Source organism: Lampetra planeri, chromosome 8, assembly GCF_965212315.1.
Source record: "Lampetra planeri chromosome 8, kcLamPlan1.2.h2, whole genome shotgun sequence".
Lineage (NCBI taxonomy): Eukaryota > Metazoa > Chordata > Hyperoartia > Petromyzontiformes > Petromyzontidae > Lampetra > Lampetra planeri.
In genome coordinates, this window is record NC_136114.1 from 11,109,827 (window position 1) to 11,133,830 (window position 24,004).

General features: G+C 48.9%; 1 protein-coding gene across 1 annotated transcript in view; it reads left to right on the plus strand.

The window, feature by feature from the left end:
* Nucleotides 1–691: 691 nt before the first annotated feature.
* The window catches only part of LOC144720327 (MOB kinase activator 2-like), a 53,220-nt gene continuing 29,907 nt past the window's right edge, over nucleotides 692–24,004 (plus strand). The window contains exon 1 of the mRNA XM_078597011.1: nucleotides 692–789. Coding sequence (XP_078453137.1) covers nucleotides 773–789 — 17 coding nt within the window. The 5' untranslated portion in view covers nucleotides 692–772. The remainder of the gene's footprint in view (nucleotides 790–24,004) is intronic.

A 24,004-nucleotide genomic window follows, 5' to 3' on the forward strand; every position in this document is an offset into this window, starting at 1 on the left:
CTACACTACCGCTCCCCACGTACACACACGTACACACACATACATACATACACACATACACACACGTACACACATACACAAACATATACACACATACACGCGCATATACACGTACACACACGTACACACACACGTACACACATACACACACGTATACACACGCATACACACGCATACACACGTACACACACGTACACACACACGCACACGCACGGCAAGCCCTGTGTTTGCAACGTCCGGATATCCGGGTGTGGACGAGCTGAGCCGGGAGCTGCGGGCTCGCTCCCACACCCAGCGGCGTCGCGGTTCCCAGAGAGGGGCGAGGGGGTGGGGGGAGGGTGGGGGAGGGGGGGAGGTTGGTGGGGGAGGGGGGGAGGGGGTGGGGGAGGTTGGTGGAGGAGAGAGTGGGGGGAGGTTGGGGGGGGGGTGGTGGGTGAGGGGGTGGGGGGACTTCGGGGGGGGGGTCGGGGGGGGGAGGGGGGTGGGAGGAGATGGGGGGGGAGGAGGAGAGGGTGGGGGGAGGTTGGGGGGGGTGGGGGGACGTTGGGGGGGGGAGGTCGGACGTTGGGGGGGGAGAGGAGGGGGGGGGGTGAGAGGGAGGGGGGGGTGAGAGGGAGGAGGGGGTGGGGGGAGGGGTGGGAGGAGGGGGTAGGGGGGTGGGGGGTTGGCAGTGCACCGGCGGATTGGCCTCGTCCTCGAGATGCGAGAAGAGGGACACTGAAGGAGGGAGGAGGACCACGAGCAAAGCAGCCCTCAGTGCCCGGCTGGCAGTATGGATTGGCTCATGGGGTAGGTGTGTGTGTGTTGCGGTGTGTGTGTGTTGTGGTGTGTGTGTGTTGCGGTGTGTGTGTGTGTGTGGTGGGGTGTGTGTGTGTTGCGGTGTGTGTTGCGGTGTGTGTGTTGCGGTGTGTGTGTGTTGTGTGTGTGTGTGTGTGTTGCAGTGTGTGCGTGTTGTGGTGTGTGTATGTGTGTTGGGGTGTGTGTGTGTGTTGCGGTGTGTATTTTGCGGTGTGTGTGTGGTGTGTGTTGCGGTGTGTGTGTGTTGTGGTGTGTGTGTTGCGGTGTGTGTGTGTTGTGTTGGGGTGTGTTGTGGTGTGTGTGTTGCGGTGTGTGTGTGTTGCGGTGTGTGTTGCGGTGTGTGTGTGTTGCGGTGTGTGTGTGTTGCGGTGTGTGTGTTGCGGTGTGTGTGTGTTGCGGTGTGTGTGTGTTGGGGGGGTGTGTGTTACGGTGTGTGTTGGGGGGTGTATGTGTGTTGGGGTGTGTGTGTGTTGCGGTGTGTGTGTGTTGCGGTGTGTGTGTGTTGCGGTGTGTGTGTGTGTTGGGGGGTGTATGTGTGTTGGGGTGTGTGTGTGTTTGTGTGTGTATAGTGTGTTGGTGTGTGTCGCGGTGTGTGTTGCTGCTGCTGCTGCGTGGCCGCGGTGCGAGCCACCGACTTATCTTGCCTCTCCGCGAGTCGCCTTCGCGACCACCACCACGTCTTGGCCCGAGTTTGTCGCCAAGCACGACTACACGGCACGGCACCCCCGACGTTTGGAACCGGAGACACTTTTTTGTGTTTCCGCGCACGAAGAAGTTTTTTTTTTTTACCGAAAAGCGCTCTCCGGCTTCTGTATTTGTTGCACCCCGAAAGCCGAAGAGCTTTCTTACTAAGTTGGGTAACAGCAGATTGTGTTTCTGCCTCGTTACAAAAGCAGTCTTCCTCCGGGGAATACGGTCCACGAGGTTGTGACCGTTACCAAAATATCCGCTGGGGAGAGCACGTGTGTGCGTGTGTGAGTCTGTATGGATGTGTGCGTGTGTGAGTCTGTATGGATGTGTGCGTGTGTGAGTCTGTATGGATGTGTGTGTGTGTGTGAGTCTGTATGGATGTGTGTGTGCGTGTGTGAGTCTGTATGGATGTGTGCGTGTGTGAGTCTGTATGGATGTGCGTGTGTGTGAGTCTGTATGGATGTGTGCGTGTGTGAGTCTGTATGGATGTGTGCGTGTGTGAGTCTGTATGGATGTGTGTGTGTGTGAGTCTGTATGGATGTGTGTGTGCGTGTGTGAGTCTGTATGGATGTGTGCGTGTGTGAGTCTGTATGGATGTGTGTGTGTGTGTGAGTCTGTATGGATGTGCGTGTGTGAGTCTGTATAGATGTGCGTGTGTGTGAGTCTGTATGGATGTGTGCGTGTATGAGTCTGTATGGATGTGTGTGCGTGTGTGAGTCTGTATGGATGTGTGTGTGTGTGTGAGTCTGTATGGATGTGCGTGTGTGAGTCTGTATGGATGTGTGCGTGTGTGAGTCTGTATGGATGTGTGTGTGTGTGTGAGTCTGTATGGATGTGCGTGTGTGAGTCTGTATAGATGTGCGTGTGTGTGAGTCTGTATGGATGTGTGCGTGTATGAGTCTGTATGGATGTGTGTGTGCGTGTGTGAGTCTGTATGGATGTGTCTGTGTGTGAGTCTGTATGGATGTGCGTGTATGAGTCTGTATAGATGTGCGTGTGTGTGAGTCTGTATGGATGTGTGCGTGTATGAGTCTGTATGAATGTGTGTGTGCGTGTGTGAGTCTGTATGGATGTGTGTGTGTGTGAGTCTGTATGGATGTGCGTGTGTGAGTCTGTATAGATGTGCGTGTGTGTGAGTCTGTATGGATGTGTGTGTGTGTGAGTCTGTATGGATGTGCGTGTGTGTGAGTCTGTATGGATGTGTGCGTGTGTGAGTCTGTATGGATGTGCGTGTGTGTGAGTCTGTATATATATGGATGTTCGTGTTGAGTCTGTATGGATGTGTGTGTGAGTCTGTATGGATGTGTGTGTGAGTCTGTATATATTTGGATGTGCGTGTGTGAGTCTGTATAGATGTGTGCGTGTGTGAGTCTGTATAGATGTGTGCGTGTGTGAGTCTGTATGGATCTGTGTGTGCGTGTGTGAGTCTGTATGGATGTGTGTGTGTGAGTCTGTATGGATGTGCGTGTGTGAGTCTGTATAGATGTGCGTGTGTGTGAGTCTGTTTGGATGTGTGTGTGAGTCTGTATATATATGGATGTGTGTGTGAGAGTGTATGTGAGTCTGTATATATTTGGATGTGCGTGTGTGTGTGTGAGTCTGTATATATTTGGATGTGCGTGTGTGTGTGTGAGTCTGTATATATTTGGATGTGCGTGTGTGTGTGTGAGTCTGTATATATATGGATGTGCGTGCGAGTGTGTGTGAGTCTGTATATATATGGATGTGTGTGTGAGTGTGAGTCTGTATATATATAGATGTGCGTGTGTGTGTGAGTGTATATATTTGGATGTGTGTGTGAGTCTGTATATATTTGGATGTGCGTGTGTGTGTGAGTGTATATATTTGGATGTGTGTGTGTGTCAGTCTGTATATATTTGGATGTGCGCTCTAAAACGGAGAGGCGTGAACGCACGGGGTCAGCGCTGCTCTCTACGTTGCGGCAGCGTGCAACTTGGCGTGTCTCGTGCCGGGCGCCCGTTGTGCCTGCTGGAGTTTGTGTGCGTAAGTCAGGACGCGTTGTTGCAACGACCCCCCCCCCCCGTGCGCTGCGATTTTGTGCCGTAGGTCAGTGCATAAGTCGCACACCCCACGCTTTCTATGCATTTCTGCCCTCCCCCCCCCCCTATCTGACCACCCTGCACCGCAGTGTGATATATTTCAAGCTGCACTCCCTCCTAGAGTCCACACGAGACCCGCTCCCCACCTCCTCTGAGATGTATCCGTTCATTATCCCGGGCGCCTCGTGTTGACTGCGTCCGTCCGCCGAGCTACGCACGTGACGCTTGGCCCTGGCTTTCACGCGCAATGGGGGATTCGTCAAGCGACAACAACCCACGGCTGCATGACGCTCACAGGCGTGATAATTGTTTTTTTGTACCCTTTTATCTGGCAAAAAAACTGACACCTGTTTTACGAGGAGTCATGTTTGCATTGACCACAATACCTGCAGTCGGAATGCAAACAAAAAACACAACTCTGATAATGTATGCATTGTCCTTGAAATTGATTGATCCACACCCGAGACAGCTTTCCTTAGAGCCTAGTCTCACACGGTGTTGGACCAGATGACGCCAAAAGGCGTCTTGTTGCAGCGTCAACTTGACGCGTTCAGGTGGTGTCCTTTTGGTCAACCTGTCGAACAAAAGGCGGTTGCTGCATCGTGCGCTTCTGAGACCGTCTGGAACGCTCTTCCACCCGATACTGGATTAGCAAGCCACTGGGGCTGTGCACTTTTAAATCTAAATTGAAACAACAACAACATCAATTCTCTAGAACTGCTTTTTGTGTTGACTGTTGTCCTTCCCCCGCACCTCCCATTATCACGGTTGGCTACGTACGGCGCGAAAGAAGTTCAACGTACGTAATGTGATGCATGTTCAAGGCGATGTGCGCAATTGCATTTAAGCAAGTTTAGCGTACACGCTGTACAGCCGCTGCAGGGGCTATATATCCTACCAGGTATCATCCGAATAGTTTCAGTAACCAGGGGTGAAAGCAACTCATAAGTTCGAGTCGCTGGCTACGAACACTCCGACTTGGTCTGGTCACACCTCGACAACCCAAGCGGGCACGAAGTCTGCTTCGTGACTCGCACGGGTCGTCAATCTTGGGGCTTGCCAAGCCGTTGTTGGCGTGGTCCTCGCAAAAGTATCCCAGGACATGGCACTGTTGCTGACTCTCAACTCACTCCCCCTCGTACGATGCGCGAGTTTTGCACCGCGCCTGCTGTTTACATTCGCGCCTGCTGTTGACCACACACCGCAAATGCAGCGCAACGTTCGATCAAGGGTCTTGAGATTCCGTGGGACGCGATTCTCGTCAAAAACACATTCCTGCTGCGGAGGGAGCTGGTAGAAACGTCGGGTTGCTCGGTCAATGGCCAGGGTCAACGGCGGCGTGGTGTATTCCGCAAATATGCCCGACTGTGAGGGCGAGCACAAGCCGGCGTGAGTAGGTTAAACGTTGAGTTTTATAAGGGCACCATGGGGTGACCAGCCCCTCCCCACCCAGCCCCACCCCTCCCACCCCCCACCCAGCCCCACCCTCCCCACCCAGCCCCTCCCCACCCTCCCCTCCCCACCCTCCCCACCCAGCCCCTCCCTCCCCACCCAGCCCCTCCCTGCACGACGGACGGACACAGGAGGTTTCTACCAGTATAACAGCCGTGTGCGTGTTCCATATGAAGGCGCCTTGCTTTTTGCGCCGTGTTTTATTTTTCGTTTAATTTGCGTCGCCACTCGTCGCGTCACGCGTCCGTGACGTGCGACGCGATCGGGAAGCCACCGGAGCGATGCACTTTTAAATGTATAGATTGAAGACGCATTTCTTTAGAACCGCGTTTGGTGTTTAGTGTGTTTTCCTTCCCCCGCACCTCCGATTAGCGCGGTTGGCTACGTACACGCGATCGTGTGGTTGCCTTGCACGCAACGGTCTCCATCGATAAACAAAACAGGAAGAGCCAACAAGCCGCTCCATACCAGCGCGCTTGAGTTTGATTGCGAACACCCCCCCCTCCCACCCTGCTTCCTCCACCCCTTGCTCCCTCCCCCCGCCCTTCCCCCCACCCCCTGCTCCCCCCCGCCCTCCCCCCACCCCCTGCTCCCCCCCACCCCCTGCTCCCCTCACCTTACCCCCCACTCCCTGCTCCCCCCCCGCCCCCTACTCCCCCCCACCCCCTGCTCCCCCCACCTTCCCCCCACTCCCCCCCTACTCCTCCCCACCCCTGCTCCCCCCCGCCCTCCCCTCACCCCTGCTCCCCCCCTGCCCTTACCCCCACTCTGCCCCCCCCCCCACTCTCCCCCCCGCCCTCCCCCCACCCCCTGCTCCCCCCCCTGCTCCCCCCAGCCCCTGCTCCGCACCCCATCAGTGTGGACGCGGTGCGTGCAGGGAGTGAGCTGTTTGTGCGGCGCGCGGCACGCCCCGAGCCGAGCTGTGCACTCGTTTAAATATTCATTGCCCCGGGAAGGTCACGCGTTGGGGGAGCCAAGCGGTAAGAGGTTGCATGTCGCTTCAGAGAGAGAGAGAGAGGGAGAGATGCAAGGCAATGTTACATATGCGCGTACACGTCTGAGATGAGTGTGCCATAAGACGCGCGTGTGTGAATATTACGAGGAGCAGTGAGTGGGTTAACGTTTACTGAGCAACGATGCCAGGGCACTTTCCAAAGTTCATATGACGGTGCTTTTGCCAATACCGTTGGGTATATTCATCGGCATTTGTTCAACAAGCCTGATGTTCTCTGCGGATGAGACCCAGAAGGCCGAAACCAGTACATGGGGTTGTTTGCTTAAACAAATGCTGCCGCTTGATAATAGTTGTCTGGAAGCCAAGAGCCTGATAGACTAAAACACGTGTTTTTTAATATGCACCCCCTAGGTAGACTCAGCACACAATGAATACAGTAATGGTGTGCTATGGTAAAAATTATCTGCTCACTAATAGCACTTGTTCAAACAGTCTTAACCAGTCAAACATGGCGATTTGTATTTTCAACATTACGTAAATGCTTCTTCTTGGTTCTTTCGGTAAAGTCACGTAGAAGGGAAATAATAAAATAATAAAAATAAAACATAATAAAATAATTCTCACGACGTTTCATCATTCAGACGCTGTCTTTCCGACAGACCTGGTTTTCACCTGAGGACGGCTGCTTGCGTTGTAGCCGGAACGTCGTGAGAATTATTTTATTATGTTTTATTTTGTATTATTTTATTGTTTCCCTTCTACGTGACTTTACCGAAAGAACCAAGAAGATGAATCCCTGCAGTCATGAAAGCTTTAAATCGAAATTTACGTAAATGCTATTAATGTATCAGCAACATGCGGATATTGAACAGTTTAAAAAGAATACCGTATGAACAACTAAGTTGGTTGATTTCAACAACAAAATATTCCAACTATCCCCGTTGTCTGAAGGTTTGGTAAGCCTTGAGTGCACGGCGAGTGATGTGGCCCCAATACGTGTGTTTGCTAAGTTGTGTTCGGATTATCGGAGGTAGCTCACAACGCCACTTCAGCACCACGGCCAGCGACATCCCCATCGTTTCCAACTCGGGAGCACATTCCACACAGCACGCCACCTTATCGCTATTAATAGCAACTACAATTGACATCCATTTGCGCAATCCGCTGCTGGATGAAGGCCTTCTCACGCCGTGTCGGTTGCATGAGAGTTGCTGGACCACACCTCGACCACGTTGGATTAATGCACGCTGGTAAACTAGGGCCCCTAACGCCGGTTCAAATCGGTTATAGCCAACAAAGACGGTCACTGCATCGCGCGCTTTCCGATGTGCTTCTGCGGCCGTCTGGAACGCTCTGCCTTCCGATATTCGGAAGCTACCGGAAGCTGTGCACTTGTACGTCTAGATTGAATACGAATTTCTTTAGAACTGCTTTTTGTACTGAGTTTGTTATCCCCTCCCCCACCGCACCTCCGATTGGCATGGTTTGCTACGTACGGTGTGACAGAAGTTCAACATACATACATACATACAGTGGATTTGAACTCACGTTTCCGGGTTCATAGTGGCGCGTTCTTACCATTGCCCAGCACTCCTCCTCAAATTACAAGTCAGGGTAGGCTCTTTCACACGCATGCGCGAATATGTGGCAGCTTGTTTGCCCTTGGCCAGTGGTGAAAGTTCTACATTTCTATGATGGGTAGGAGTCTATGAATAGGACACCAATTGTTGACTCCCCATGAATTGATACTCGATGTCTGAAACAAGGAGTTCACTCCCGAATTGGATTTTAACTCGCAGATTCTACATTTGGTCCCAGTACGTACTGCTACAAGCCAGACCTCATTATATTTGAATATAATCGCTTTTAAACACGTCTTATGAATGGGGTGTTTTAACGGCTAGGTGTGATGGTTTGCTTAAACACATTTCTGTGGAAATGTACAAATGTTAGTACCGTTAAATATACATCATTCTTATTTTTTTAGGATGTACCCATCTTAATCACTCATCTATTCTAATTACAGACATTACAATTCCTCTCCTGCAAAATAGGCGTCTTAATTTAACAAGTGGGTTTGACAATCATAACAAGTGACGTTCTTTAAAAGACCACTTGCGTTCTGAGATCGAGTTGGAGCATGACTCGTGCATTAAACCCTGGAGTCCCCGCTACCTCGCTTCGATTCCCATCCACAGCTGTCATCAGCGGAGAAAGGCATCGCAACAGGCCCTATCACAAAACCCCCTTCAGCAATCAGCAATGACCGGCATGGCGAAGTATGGCCAAACAACCACCATGACTGACATGGCACGGGGAGGCCTTCATCCAAAAGTGGATTGAGACAGTGCTGATATATTGTATTATTATTACAAGGGTATAACGTTGTCGCTTCAGTTCACTTTATTTTATACGAGGATCGTTCCGGCGTCACACAATCGAGCCTTCCATTTATGAGCTTACCAACACCAAGGTGTAAACAATGTCTGTTCAGCTACATGACACAATTTTTTTCATGTCCTTGGCTGCTATGTAGGCAGTTAACACGAGTGGTGCTAAAACGTACGGCAGTGTTGCCAAAATTATAAAAGTGAGATTACAGGGACTCTTCTACTTACGAACGAGTTAGGTTCCAGAAGTCTGTTCGTAAGTCGATGTGTTCGTAAGTGCAACTTTGCTCCCGTCGATTCCAAACATGTTGTACGGCGTGTACACTAAACACGGGGAATGGCTTTAAAAGTTGTATTATCTCCTGCAGATGTAGATGCCAGTAGTTATTCATGTTCTGCAGATGTAGACGCCACCACCGCCGTCTATTGCGCAGCAGTTGAACTTACGACTCTCGGTTCAAACAGGCAACTGGACGTACGGACAGGTTTGTTCGTATCTCTGAAAGTTCATAAGTCGAATGTTCGTAAATAGAGGAGTCCCTGTAAACGAATACTATCCAACACATATAATAGTCTTAGGGTACTGCAGAAATTACTACGACTTAGTGATCTATAGAATCTTATAGAGATAGCTTACACTGGAATGCTCAGCTATTTTAATGTTTTTCTGCTTTAAAATTGTATTTATTACTGTCTTGAGAATGTTTCTACTGTCTCGCTCCAATTCCCATGTAGATTTCTAAAGTGGTAAAGATTATTAGTGAAAATGGTAAATAAAATGGTAAAGATGATTGAAAATGGTGAAGATAAAATGGTAAATAAAATGGTAAAGATTGTTATTGTTAAACTCCAAAAGCTGTCATACAATACGGCACAATACAGCTGTCACACAACACAGCTAGATGTTAAAAAATTTGGTAACGGTTATTGAAAGTGGTGAAGATAAAATGGTAAAGATCATTATTACTAAAGCCAACAAACTGTCACAGAATACAGCTAAATAGTAAAGAAACTGCTAAAGACTCTTGAAAATGGTAAAGATAAAATCGTCAAGATCGTTATTCTTAAACCCAACAAACTATCACACAATGCAGCTCACAGCACAACACGACAACACAAAAGGGTAAGAAGCAAAAACTGTGATCTGTTGTGATGCAAATCTGCAATTGCACATGGGTGGTGGGTGGAGCCTGATTAAAATAAACATTCACCTGAAATGGGCTCAAAACCATCGGAAACTAAATTATATGAAACAAAGTACTTTAAACCCGCTGCATGCACTTTGTATATAAAACACTGATATACACGAGAGGAAATGAAGGTGCACGCTTTTGACGCTTTGTGCATTTTATAAGCACGTGTTTACACTTCTCAAACGTGACCGTTCCTGTAGGCCCGAACCGTCGTCTTTGGCTCGGGCAGTCGTGTGCGGTCTGGGTGGGCTGCTGCTGATAGTGTAATTGTCGTCATCGTCCTCATCATCATCATCAACCAGACGTGGCTGCCACTCTCCCCACCCCCTGCCTCATTACCATGCAGCACAGTGCGTGTGTACACGATTCGCTAACAGCCTCGTGGTGCGCGTGTGACTCATTTCACGTCGATGTGGGAGGACGCGCGTCCTTCGAAGTGTCACACCGCCGTCTGGAAGGACGCCCGAAGCGTCTTGCTGACACTGTCCACTTCCTCGCCCTTAAGCGAGAGAACACTTCGGGAGAGAGGCTTCGTTTCATTCGGATTGTGTTGGCGCTCTGGTCACGACGACGACGATGATGATGATCATGACGATAGTGATAATGATCATGGTGATTCTAGGCGATGTTAATGACGCTAGTTGATGTTTTGCCAACGTCTGTGAATCACGTGCTTTCATCAAGTGGCGTGATCTATGCAAGAGAGAAATATTCTGTCGGCAGTTGTGGTGGATCAATGTGTGGTGCATTGCATCGTGGCAGCTTTGGCCCTGTTCGGGTAACGTGCGTTCGTAAACGCATCAGAATTTCCCCCCCCCTTCTCCTTAACGCAGGGGTTATCTCTTAGCTTTTTGTTGTTGTTAAGGAATTACGTTTAATTTGGCATCGTTATAATTCTATCAACCACTTGTAATCGGTACCGGATTATCCTAGTAGCAAAAGTAGCTACATATGCTACGGACCCCGCACTTTCAAGGGCCCCGCGCTAAATGCTTTCAAGCTATCAATTCCGGTTCAGTGATTCTGCACTTGCTCTATTACTATAGTACTATACCGCCTTCAACTTTTATGAACGACTGCTTGTTTAATGTTAGCGATTTGTCGTATTATCTGGCTGCATAGCAAGTGAAAAATACAATTACTTTACTATGCAAGTAAAAAAAAGTGTGTTTTAGTATTTTTTTTTATTTAGGGACCCTTTATAACATATGCTACAGGCCCCTCACTAGCTTCATCCGGCACTGTTTGTAATCGAAATATATTCGACGGCTCGTTGTACCGGTGCTAATGAGATTTTGTCGGTACGAAAACAAAGCTGAGAATTGGAGAGGAGGAATCGGAATCGTGGAGAGAAGTGCGGGTGGAGGAGGCAGGGGCTTGTGTCGTGTGGGTCGTGGCAGGGTTTGAGGAGTTGCGAAATATGCGTGGAGTGGGAGGATTCGTTTCGTGAAGTGCTATTGCACATAGGCACTTGAACGGACAGTGCACTGTCCTAATAATACTGCAAGACATATGCATAATTTATTTAACCTTGGACGACAAATTGAATTGCCGTAATTGGTTTGGTCTTTTTATGGACTCGCCAAATATTGAAACTGTTATCTCTCGCGGTAATGCACTAAAATCCACGATCACGGCCCCGATGCTTGGCAGCCTTGGAGTCCTTCGTGAAGGACGAAAGGCCAAACGTTCATTTATTCTAATGGTAGATTTTAAATAATTAAATTAGCGAACCATTCACTTATGCAGGAAATGTGTTTGTTATTGGTTCCACATTCATTTAATGTATGTACTTTGCGTATTAATAAAATGTTTTGATATAAAAAATGTAAACCTTACTATGTATTAAATCTTTGGTGTAAGAGTATAAAGCTGGTATGTCTATCTGTATAGAATTTTCCATGCACTGTTTATTAGTCGCGTGCATATAGCTGCTGGATGAATCGGGTATCTTATTTAGTTATGTGCTGTCTATGTAGCTGTGTATGCAGGGTATATGGCTGCTGTTAGAATCCGTGGACTACTGTGGAATTGTATTGTGGAAAATATTTTCTTTGCAAAATTGAGAGCTTTGAATTCAACACGAGGGTCAGTTGGCTAAACTATAACTGCTGTACTCTCCGGCCTGCCCCACATGCAGCTTGAATGTGCATTTGTCTGCCCATGTACGTCGCTCGAACGTTGCGCTTGACTGGACGGGGGATGCACGTTGCACATCCACGCATCTCTGCAGTGCAAATGCGTGCAGGCTATGGCACTGCTGGGAATCGGCGAGCCTCTCCCTGCTTGCTGATCGTGGCTACAGCCGTCATTAAAGCTGCCACGTAATCCACCGTGTGTGCCCGTCACCTTACCCTTCCCTTTCCGCTGCCTGTCGGTGGGAAATAAGCTGTCCCACAGCTGCGTTCTGCTGCTTCCGAGGAGCGGGTTAAACCGAACTATATTTACATTGTCTCATTTTGTTTTTAATCGCCCCGTGTGTTTAAGTGTACCCTCTCAAGGTGACTCTATTACCGGTGCCGAATTTCATTATTTTCGGTGGCTTAATCCGTTTGAAAGTTATTTTTGGAAACTTTAGCGTGATACTGTTGGCCAAACAATTTGAGGGTTAAATGTTCGTGACTACATCACCGGGGGAAATGTGTCGCTATCTCATCAGATCGCTGACGATAAGCAAGCTTTAGTCTTGGAAAGTTCCAGTCGGGTTGTTTGAAGGCTTCAGCGGTGGCCAATGGAGACGGGCACTGAAGCCAAAGGAATCGTTGCAGTGTACTTTCTATGCTCCCACATGCACGCTTCAGTGCCTTCACCAACCGGCACCTACCCGCACTGGTGAAGTATGGTCAAATAATCCCCCACGATGTGCACAGCGTGGGGAGTCCATCGAACAGTGGATTGGCATAAGGGCTGTGCAGGGTACTGTAGGCGCATTAATTTTTTCATAATATTTTTGTGTGTATCTGGTGCTCTTGACTGCGTGAAAGTCACGTGTAAAAGCATTCGATAAATACAAAATAATAGTGCACATGTACACATTCGCTTGTGTACACGCAGGCAGGTGCATGATAATAGAGCCGAGTAACTTTTTATTGAGTGATGCTATCTTGGGGCTGGAGTTTAAGCATGCAAGCTCTTGTTGGTCAATGCGCCCAGTGTCGCAAAAGCCCCGTCTCCTTGCGCAACCGCAACAAGCGCACCATGCCAGGGCAATGTCAGCAAAACGCGTGCTCACAAAGCTGGCAGAGCGAGGAATGGGGTAGCTGAAGGCATGACGTGGATGGGGGGAACTTCACGCGCCGTTAGCGACGATTACCTTTCGGCAAAAAAATCCTGCATCTCTTAAAACGTGCGTGCGTTAGGGGGCTTTAATTGGAAAACACACGGCACATCATCATCATCACCGCATGGTGGCACGATGCGCCCGCGAGGAAGTCTGCCACTCTGGTCCTTGTGTCCTTGAGATTATTGTCTGCAGTACGTGAGCACATGTTGTGTAATAACAATAATTACACTGGTCAACACACTTTTTCTGGCATAAGGTATTCCAACGGGTTTAAGGTAATTTTGGGGTGCTGATTCCAAATCTGGCATCAGTTTTTGTCTATCACATCAGGTTTTTTGAGATATCAAATATTGCATTTTCAATAAAAACTGCAGAAGAAAAATATTAAATAAATGTGGATATCTACATAAAATGAAATTATAAACACACTATCCTAAAAATACAGCACCATATTTTCACACTAAAGCAGTCATTGACTCGCAACAACTTGCAATCATAAGTGACAGAGTTAATTTCGGGTAAGATCAATGAAAATGGGGTATGCCGATAGCATAAAATGAGATGTGATAGAGCAAATCTGAGATCAGATTTGGAATCAGCACCCTGAAATTAGTCTAAAACAGCTGCAAAAGTCCAGGCTAGAATTTTTTGTTGTTGTTGACCAGTGTAATACAACCATTGGAACCTCATTTGCCAGTAAAAAATATGATAATTGGTTTTTTGCCCTTCTATCTGGCAACAAAACTGACACCTTTTTTTACAATGAGTCATGTTTGCATAGACCACAATACCTGCAGTCATAATGCAAACAAAACACATAACTCTGATAATGTATGCACTGTCCTTGAAGTTGATTGGTCCACACCCGAGACAGCTTTCCTTAGAGCCTAGTCTCACATGGTGTTGGACCAGATGACGCCAAGGCGTACAACTCAAAGACAGTGTAATACAACTCGACACATTCGCCAATAGCGCTGCAGTGGCTCGATGTCATCTCCCTTGTCTCGCATGCAGCAGGAGGTTCGTGGGGTTTGATTTCGGACCCCTCGACGAGGCCTGTTGTACGATCATATTTTGAGTCCGCGTATTCGCTCTCTCGCCGTGGATGGCCCGCTTGGATTTTGCTCCAGGTAGCTCCGGTTTTCCCCCCCTCCACTTTTGGACGTAACATCGCGTTTCGGATGATTTGGCTGCTAGCTATAAATTCCGACCATGTGATGGTGATAGAATGCACTTCGGTGAGCCATCGTGCGTGGCCAGTTTCGCCTCTCCCAAAAAAGCAGTGGGCTTTACCCTGTCAAAAAAAATAGCAACAGAGTTGAGTTTTTCACAGCATATAGAGTGGCCAAGAAATGTATAGTGCACGCTAATAATAACCCGTGTCCATCAAGTCGCATTCACAGCGATGGCGTGTGACTGACACCCTGCCTAATGCAGCCCTCCTCTCGAGTGTTGCACGGGGTGGTGAGATCATCACCGCACGCGAGCCCTCTGCGTACGTTTTCCGGATATCTCCACATCTGGTAATGCATGCCGAAGGTTGCAGCCGAGTCGCCTACACCAATAACTCTACAAACGTCGGGGTCCCGAGGGGGGGGGGGGGCGGGGGGCCCTTTGGCTAATGGCATCGACGAGATTTCTGGGAGCGCAAAAACAAAAAGTGGTGGAGTTTAGTGAAAAGGTTGGTCGGGGGGGGGGTGCTGATTTGGGTGCAGTGGAGAGCGATCGAGTCAGTGATTGCTTCAGCATTGTCGTCTTGACTCGATGGCTATTTTCGCCTCTAATCAAATGACCCGGCATGGGCCCGATCTCATCACATCTCAGAAGCTAAGCAGATTTGAGCCTCTGTAGTGCTTGGTTGGGATGACAACATGCTATAGATGACTTCTGCGGGACTACACGATGGATAGTAGGGGCTAGTACAACCATTTCTATTGTTGCATTGCACGTGTGTACGTTCAACTTCTTTCGCACCTTACGTAGCCAACCGTGTCCATCGGAGCTTCCACTGCTATGCTCACCGCGTCCGTCAATCCACGCAAATCAGCGTGGTGAAGTATGGTCAAACCCCCAGAAGCCCCACACGGTATTTGTAGAGGCCCTTATCTAGCAGTGGATGTGCAGACAACAGGTGTGATCGCGTGAACCAGGTGTTACCACCAGGCTCGGGGTAGCGGTTACAAATTATCGATGCAATTTTTCCTACCCGCCAGCCTCTCGGCAGAAGACACAGACATTCTACGAAACGGGACCTTTTGGCCGGCATCAATAAGAATAGGGTAAAACCTAATAGGGTAAAACCTAATAGGGTAAAACCTATTCTTATTTTGTCACACAGGTAATGTTGGTTCCCCCGTGGCTCCAAAGCGTACAGTACAGTGACATCATATGATCCGTTTCTCGTGATGGCAAAACCCAAGACCATAACGAAAATGTAGCATCGCTCTCAATATTACAATTTAGTAAAAAAAAATCTAAGAAATAAATGATGCAATTAATATTCGAGCGTTGAATATCAACGACATACTTATCACGTACACCAACAAATAGTGCATAATAATACTAACAATATAGACTGAATAGGTGTACTGTATACTTCACTACCATCATAATTAGTACATGCACTGCCTTAGAATAAAAGAGCTGGAATTCCAGGTTTGTGGGTCATCTCCATAGCAGAGAAATTGCAAAATGAATGGTGTTGATGATGATGATTCAATACCGTAGGGTATGATCGTCGTTGCATGGATACCAAACTATCTGAATGACAAACATGGAATCACAATTACAAGACTGATTTCTTATTTAGCTTCACCAGTCAATTGCCAGGATCAACATTTCCTTTTTTCTGTCAGAATAAGTGACATTTACTAACATACATTCAGAAGTTTAGATAATTTATACTTTTTGATCATTTGAATGTGCCGCCAAATCTCAACGCGGAGCTTGCTAAACCGAAACGCTCAGCTTGAATAACGGGACACGGTTGTTCTCGTGTCAGCGCGCATATTCGGTTGAGGCGGTGGCATATCCGAGTGGCAGCGTGCCTGTCACTTGCAGCAGAAGTTCACGGTTCAGTGTCCATCAAGTCGCCTCGGTTAATTTATTCGGCTGTGTTAACCGTAACAACACTGCGACGCGCCGTCTCCTTTAGCAGTGGACTTTAAAGATCCCGTGACATAATTCTCAGGAGTAAGCCATTGTGTGCCGGTGCCATGGTCCATATTTGCCAAATAAGTAAATAAATAAATATAAAAATGGCCGCAAAATACTCAATTACCAAACAGTTATCATCTCCTAGTGAAAAAAATAAAACCTGGCAGAATCCTCCTAAAAGTGAGTCATCACACCGAGTCAGGTTTTTTACTCTCTCTGTATGAACAAGTGTAACAATAATACTGGTAGGAACCTCCTGGTTACACCAGCCCACACGGGATTATTGTGTCCGTCCGTCGTGCAGGGAGGGGCTGGGTGGGGAGGGAGGGGCTGGGTGGGGAGGGGAGGGTGGGGAGGGGCTGGGTGGGGAGGGGAGGGGCTGGGTGGGGAGGGTGGGGTGGAGCTGGGTGGGGAGCGTAGGGCTAGGTGGGGGGTGGGAGGGGTGGGGCTGGGTGAGGAGGGGCTGGTCACCCCGTGGTTCCCTTATAAAACTCAACGTTTAATCTACTCACGCCGGCTTGTGCCCGCCCTCGCAGTCGGGCATATTTGCGGAATACACCACGCCGCCGTTGATCCTGGCCATTGACCGAGCAACACAACGTTCCTACCAGCTCCCTCCGCAGGAATGTGTTCATGTTTAATGGTAGCCACAGATCTATTGATGACCTTGACCTTTTATATGAATGTTGCTACTGTAATGACGTCGTCGTCGTCGGTGGTGGTGGGGGGGTGTGGAGCAGTGGTTTGTGCACTGAACTTATGAACCTGGTGACCTGAGGTCGTTAGTTTCTAGGCCAGGATAACATCAGTGGTGAACTGGCCTGGCCCCACCCCCTTCACAGGCCCTGCAATGACCAGCGTGGTGAAGTATGGTCACGACCAACGCTGGTATCGGTAGACCTTCATTCGACCGTTGATTGACAAAAAGGCTGTGATTTCACTCCGATTCCGTGACACGTGTGGAGTGAACCACAACACGACTGGAGAAACATGGCGCTCAGAGGGAAATGATTCGTGGAGTGACCTCTGCAGCAGAAACTGCAGCAGCAGCAACTGCAGCAGCAGCAGCAACTGCAGCAGCAGCAGCAACTGCAGCAGCAGCAACTGCAGCAGCAGCAGTAACTGCAGCAGCAGCAGCAACTGCAGCAGCAGCAGCAACTGCAGCAGCAGCAACTGCAGCAGCAACTGCAGCAGCAGCAACTGCAGCAGCAGCAACTGCAGCAGCAGCAGCAACTGCAGCAGCAACTGCAGCAGCAGCAACTGCAGCAGCAGCAACTGCAGCAGCAGCAGCAACTGCAGCAGCAGCAACTGCAGCAGCAACTGCAGCAGCAGCAACTGCAGCAGCAGCAACTGCAGCAGCAGCAGCAACTGCAGCAGCAGCAACTGCAGCAGCAGCAGCAACTGCAGCAGCAGCAACTGCAGCAGCAACTGCAGCAGCAGCAACTGCAGCAGCAGCAACTGCAGCAGCAACTGCAGCAGCAGCAACTGCAGCAACTGCAGCAGCAACTGCAGCAGCAGCAACTGCAGCTCCCTTTGATGCTGTTAATCCTGCATAATGCACATGCATATGTAGTGCTAATCACATTCCTGCATTTAAATATGCTAAATTCCTCTTGATATGCAAATTCCTTTGTCAAGGCGCCCAGCTTATATATATGCTCCAAGCTCGTGTGCTGTTTCATTCAGACTCTGTCGCCTCGACGGACCTGGTTTTCACCTGAGGACGGCTGCTTGCGTTGTGGCCGAAACGTCGTGAGAATTATTTTATTGTGTTTTATTTTTATTATTTTATTACTTCCCTTCTACGTGACTTCACCGAAAGAACCAAGAAGACCTCTGTCCCGCTGGATATTTATCCACCACTCAGAATAATGTTTCGCTCAATCGGAGAGCCTTCTCAGGTAGGTGCTTACCATTTCGCCTTTTCAGTTGATGAAATATGAAGGCATGCCACTTATTTAGTCACGGTTTACGGTTTGGGTGTAGATTTAGGGGTTAGGATGAGTGAGGGCTTAGAGGTCAGGCTTCGGGGTTTATGGTAAAGAGCAAAGGTTAGAGTTAAGGCTCAGGGTTAGGGCTTAGTGGGTAGCGATTAGGGGTGAGTGTTCGAGACGGAGGCCGTTCCTCATACCATTTTCCTTGCCCCGCATCTGTGGGGGGAGGGGGTGGCACATGAATCGCAGCCCGATATTACACGCAAGATCTCCAGATGGACCCCGTGCCCATTCGCTCCACCGTCTGCGACGTGCGGGCGATGCCACCGCCGCTGCCACTTGATGTTGTTGTTGTCCCTGGCGAGGGTCAAAGGACCACAGCTTGAATATGCACGCGGTGAAAGCTCCCTCCGTGCGGAGGAGCTGTCACGCGTTCTGCAGTGCTGCCAAAAGTGAAATCGTCGACATATTTTGGCGTCGGGGTTTGTTGTTGTCGTCGTCGCCTTCCGTGATTGTTGTTGTTGTTGTTGCCCACATTTTTCGTTTTGTTTGTATCGGGGGGTTGTCAATCCACTGCTAGATGAACGTCCCTCCACGCCGTGTTGGTCATTGGTGATGTTTGACCAGACTTGACTAAACTAACTGAACTAAACTTTTTTTATTTTACCATGTAAGGCCCACTGAACTATAGAGCTATATTTTAAGAAGCGACCTGACCACAAATGATAGCTCAACGAAGTGGTTTATCGCGTGGAAATGAATAGCAGCCAAATACTCCAAACGCGTGTTTCTCAATGTGGAGTGGAAAACCCGAGGACCTGGAGAAAAATCTACGCGACCACTGGGAGAGAGGAGAGAGAGAGACGCAAACTCCCAATATACAGCAGGCGTCAGAGTCGAGATTGAACCAACGACTTCTTGTATACCAGGCGAGGTAGTTAACATCTCGCCACCGTGGCGGTCCGTGTCGGTTGGTGACGTAAAGGCAGGATGCTTCACGGAGTCCGATATCGCTCGCCACCGATGGGAGCCGTGGCCTGGGGTCAAATTCAGGTCGCTGGGTTCATAGCCCACAGCCCACAAAACCACTGCGTCGCCCAGCACGCAAAGCCACCCGCGACGTCACCCACACGCGTGTGTACAATTAGCAATTTCTATACACATTATTGAACTATTAATGCATGCGTGGACTGGGTGTGCGTCTGTAGAGTCCTGGTGATCGCCATGCACAAGGCGGCAGTTATCGGCTGGGGCGGGGCTATGTTGTGGGCAGCAGAGGGACCTTCCATTGTTGTACTTTATTGTTTTATTCTATTGTTGTGCTCTGTTGTTGTATTAACACATTCCTGCGGAGGGAGCTGGTAGGAACGTTGGGTTGCTCGGTCAATGGCCAGGGTCAACGGCGGCGTGGTGTATTCCGCAAATATGCCCGACTGTGAGGGCGGGCACAAGCCGGCGTGAGTAGGTTAAACGTTGAGTTTTATGAGGGCACCACGGGGTGACCAGCCCCTCCGCACCCAGCCCTACCCCTCCCACCCCCACCCAGCCCCACCCTCCCCACCCAGCCCCTCCCCACCCTCCCCACCCAGCCTCTCCCCACCCTCCCCACCCAGCCCCTCCCCACCCTCCCCTCCCCACCCAGCTCCACCCTCCCCACCCAGCCCCTCCCCACCCTCCCCTCCCCACCCAGCCCCTCCCTCCCCACCCAGCCCCTCCCTGCACGACGGACGGACACAATAATCCCCTGTGGGCTGGTGTAACCAGGAGGTTCTTACCAGTATATTGTTGAACTATATTGTTGAACTATATTGTTGTATTCTATTGCAATGCTCACACATCTATGCTCTCTGCCTTCTTCACCTTACTCACATCGACCAGTTGACTCAAGTAGGGCAAGATAGCCCCAATGACTCACACGGTGTGAGGAGGTCTTCATCCAGCTGTACATATATATTGTGTTATTGGAAGGGGAGCAGTGGTGTAGTGGTTCGCGCACACCGCGTCCTGAACCTAACGATCTGTGTCTGATTACCAGTCACGGCTAACATCAGCTGCTCGTGATTTCTGAATCAAGGCACTGGGTCCCATTCCTTCAACAACCAGAAGTGACCAGAGTGGTGAAGTATGGTCAACTCCCCCCCCCTCTCCAATGATTGGCACATTGTGGGGGGAGGCCTTCAATCAGCAGTGTATTTACGAAGGCCTGTAAATTAGTTTTTATTATGTTATTAATATGTAAAGTTGGGCTTAAAAAATCCCAACAATTTTCTGGACTTTGAGTTATTGCATTAAAAAAATATATATAGATGATCGGTCCCTTGTGTGTGTTACAAACATTAACACAGCACAGCCAATTTAAAAAGTCATCACGTGAACAAACGTTCTGATTTATTACTGCTGCAGCAGCACCACCGGTGCATTGGAGGGCAAATGAAGGTATCCCGATACCAGCGTTGGTCATGTGGGATCTACGACCATACTTCACCACGCTGGTCATTGCAGGGCTTGTGAAAGGGTGTGGGGCCAGGCCAGTCCACCACTGTGGTTGTCCTGTCCCAGAAACTGTCGCTGCTGGAGCAATAATAAATTAGCACATTTGTTCATCACGTGACAACTTTATTAATTGGCTGCGTCGGGCGGATGAGGGTTGTACGACACAAATTTCACTCACGCGATCTTCCCCCCCCCTCCCAAAAAATAAATAAATTATGCGAGCAAATTGATCGCGAAAGCCTACGCTTTAAATATATTTTTATTATTACAGCAATGTTTCATTGTCCGGTGTTAAAATTGCATCGCTCTACTCAGCTGGAGCAAATAATAAGAATAATGATGATGGTCATTTCTATAGCGCCGTAACATGGCAAAGCCATTGCTGGCACACTGCAAAGCAAGGTTCACTGTTATTAGAACCGACGCGAAACAAAACCGGGCCACGTGCTGTGCATTTTCCGTGCATTTGGGGTTCGTTCAGAGGCGTCTGTGCGGCCGTGCATATTTTCCCCAGGTTTCCTTTGGCAGCCTCGACCGCGTGTTTTTTTCTTTCTCTTTTCCCCACGGGAGGTTTGCCGACCGTTTACTAATCGCCTGGAATGCGCCTCTTCCCGCCGGTGGCATTGATATCCTGTCACCCACCGCTTTGATGGAACTAGTTCAGATTGGCCACTTCTTCAGCACCTTGGCTTTCCCCGTCACCGACTGCAATGCAGTGCGTCCTACAGGAGAGTGGCTGCAGTGCGGGTTCTCCTCTAGCAAGGTGACCGGCTGCGTGGAGTTTGCCGCGCCTCCCGACTGCAGCCCACTCCGCGACCCACCAGGGTATGTCTCTCCAAGTTCACCCCAAATTGTAGACTGAGCGTGCAAGCTGCGCACGCTTGATGATTGTGAAAGACGCCCCACGTGACATACAGAGCGGGACAATTACTTAAGTCGAATCGTTGACTCATTATCATGGACTCTTTTTTTTTCGTGGTTTATTATACCGGGCCCTCTTGAAAAATTACAATATCCTGCATTTGGAAGGTTGGAAACCCCCTGCAATCCATGCCCAGAGTGACGCAACTGATGACGCCAATGACATCGCCACGCCCTGCCCATCACCTCCCGTCCAGTGGCACACCTGGGAGCAGAATAATTACTTTGTTATCACACTGTTTTCAAGATATTCGATTAGCCGATCTATCAATCCGAAAAGTTGGCGTAGTAGTCGAATACTGTGATAACCGATTATAATCGCTGAGCCCAGCTCTCGAGCTGATTAATAAGCGTCACGTGGGGTTATTGTTTAGTCAGAATGAGGTGTGTGTCGTGTGTCAGGACTTTATTTGAATTTGAACGGAGAAGAATGGGAAAAACATGGGAAAGGCGGACCTTCGGCCGGAGTTTGAGAAACCCTGGCACAGACAAACTGAACCAATGGTTGTTTAAACATCCACGAACAGCAGAGGGCAGCAATAGCCTGTGTTGAATTTTGTCGGCGTGTTTACGTTTGTTTTTGAACGCGTGCCTTGCCTTTCTGTTCGGAGTTAAGAATGCTCACATGTGCCGTTGGGCGTTGATACGCATGACACAACGAGCTAAATCGGCAACAGCAGAATATATTCGTCTTTTAAATATAATTGCAGCACAACACAAATGCGGAACTCATTATTGCGTGACGTGCTGCCACGATACTTTACTTTTTTTTATCTTGAAAAATATATTTCATATAAATATATTTCAATTTGGTCATGACAGGACAATGCAAACAAATCATCCTGACTGGATTACCAATAAAAATCTGCGGCTGTATTGTTAGCACCCGAACCATCTCAAGTTTACAGCTCAGTTTCAGTCTGTGGTGAAACAAGACCCATTCCGAAATGCATGAATGGGTCTCCTATGCTATGCCATTAAGGTTATGCTCATCAACAGGGTGGTAATAGTGATAATTATTGACAGCGCTTTGTCAATTCACTGCTGGATGAAGGCCTCCCTATGCCTTTCGACTATTTGGATTGTTTGAAAATTCCCCACGCTGTTTAGTGATGGTTGGTGAAGGTGGTGGGGTGGGTGAGTGTGACCGATTCAGATATCGCTCGCCACTGACGCTTGCTTGTGGCTGAGACTCGAACCCAGGTTGCCATGTCTGGAGTGCAGTGTGGTAGCCACTTCGTCACCGCTGCCTGCCTCGGTGATCATCATCGTCATCATCATCATCAGCCATGGTCAATCCACTGCTGGATTAAGGCCTCCCCCAGTCTGCTGATGTCGCTCACAATTCTGTGATATGATAATCCACCCAGCACTTGCACACAAGCTAATTGGTCTCGGTGTTATTTTCATTGTGTTCGTCACAACAGCACACGGGGTTTTAGGTTGTTGGATGTAACTGCATGCGCTTGCTGCCATCGATCGGCTGTTGTGGATATGGTTTTTGCCAGCGCTGCATTTGCCTTGCGATTGGGCCACAGTGGTGGCTAAGCAGAGACAAATAGTGAAAGGGATATCTTTGGCCTATGCTTGCATGATGGATCAAAATGCCACCTATGCGTTCTGATGTATTGATCGTGAGATTCGATGACCCGTGGGAGCAAGGTCAGGGTTGGTGCATTTATAGTTACATATTACTTTGCCAGGGTGTTGATGTCTCTTTCAAAACATACGAATGAGCCTGAACCACAATGTTGAACTCAGCTGATTTCTCTTATGTAGCAACACATATACCTCCCACCGTTACAGTTTTCACCCGGTATCTACAATACAATAACAATAATATATACAGCCGCTTGTCAAACCACTGCTGGATCAAGGCCTTTCCATGTCATAACAGCCACAGAGGGTTGTTGACCATCATCTTTTTACTGCACTGGTCAGTACTGGTTGATGAAAGATAGGCGGTTTAGATATCACTCGCCACTGATGTTGACTGTGGCCAGGACTCAAACTCATGTGGCCGGGTTTATTGCACAGTGTGCAAACGAGTACGGTACTCCCCATTAACTAAACTGAACTAAAGCTTTTTTTATTTTCCCAGGTAAGGCCCACTGGGCTATACAGCTCTTTTTCAGAAGCGACCTGGCCACAAATGATAGCTGAACGAAGTGGCTTATCGCGTGGAAATGTATAGCAGCCAAATACTCTAAACGCATGTTTCTCAATGTGGAGGGAAATACCAGAGGACCCGGAGAAAAATCCACGTGACCACAGGGAGAACATGCAAACTCGAAGTATACAGGCACCAGGGTAGGAATCGAACCCACGATCTCCTACATACCAGTGAAGGTAGTTGACTTCTCGCCACTGCCGCACCCATGCCCAATCTCATCTTGCCAAAATCAATACCGAGAAGGACCCATGTAATGTTCTCTTATAAAGCTCACTCTTTGAAAAATGCAGAGCTCCTACAAACGTAAAACAAAATTGAGGAATGTCTGCTCATTGCGTTTTCTATCAGCCTTTATAACTCAGATGTGCAAAGGCTTTTGGAGAAGATATTATGCTCGTGCCCCTTTGCCAGTACGGAAAGAAGGAAGGCTTTTAAAGCCAACATGCACAAGAGAGCCTTGGAGAGTGGCTTATGCTTTGGAACATGTGCTTATGTACATTATCAGC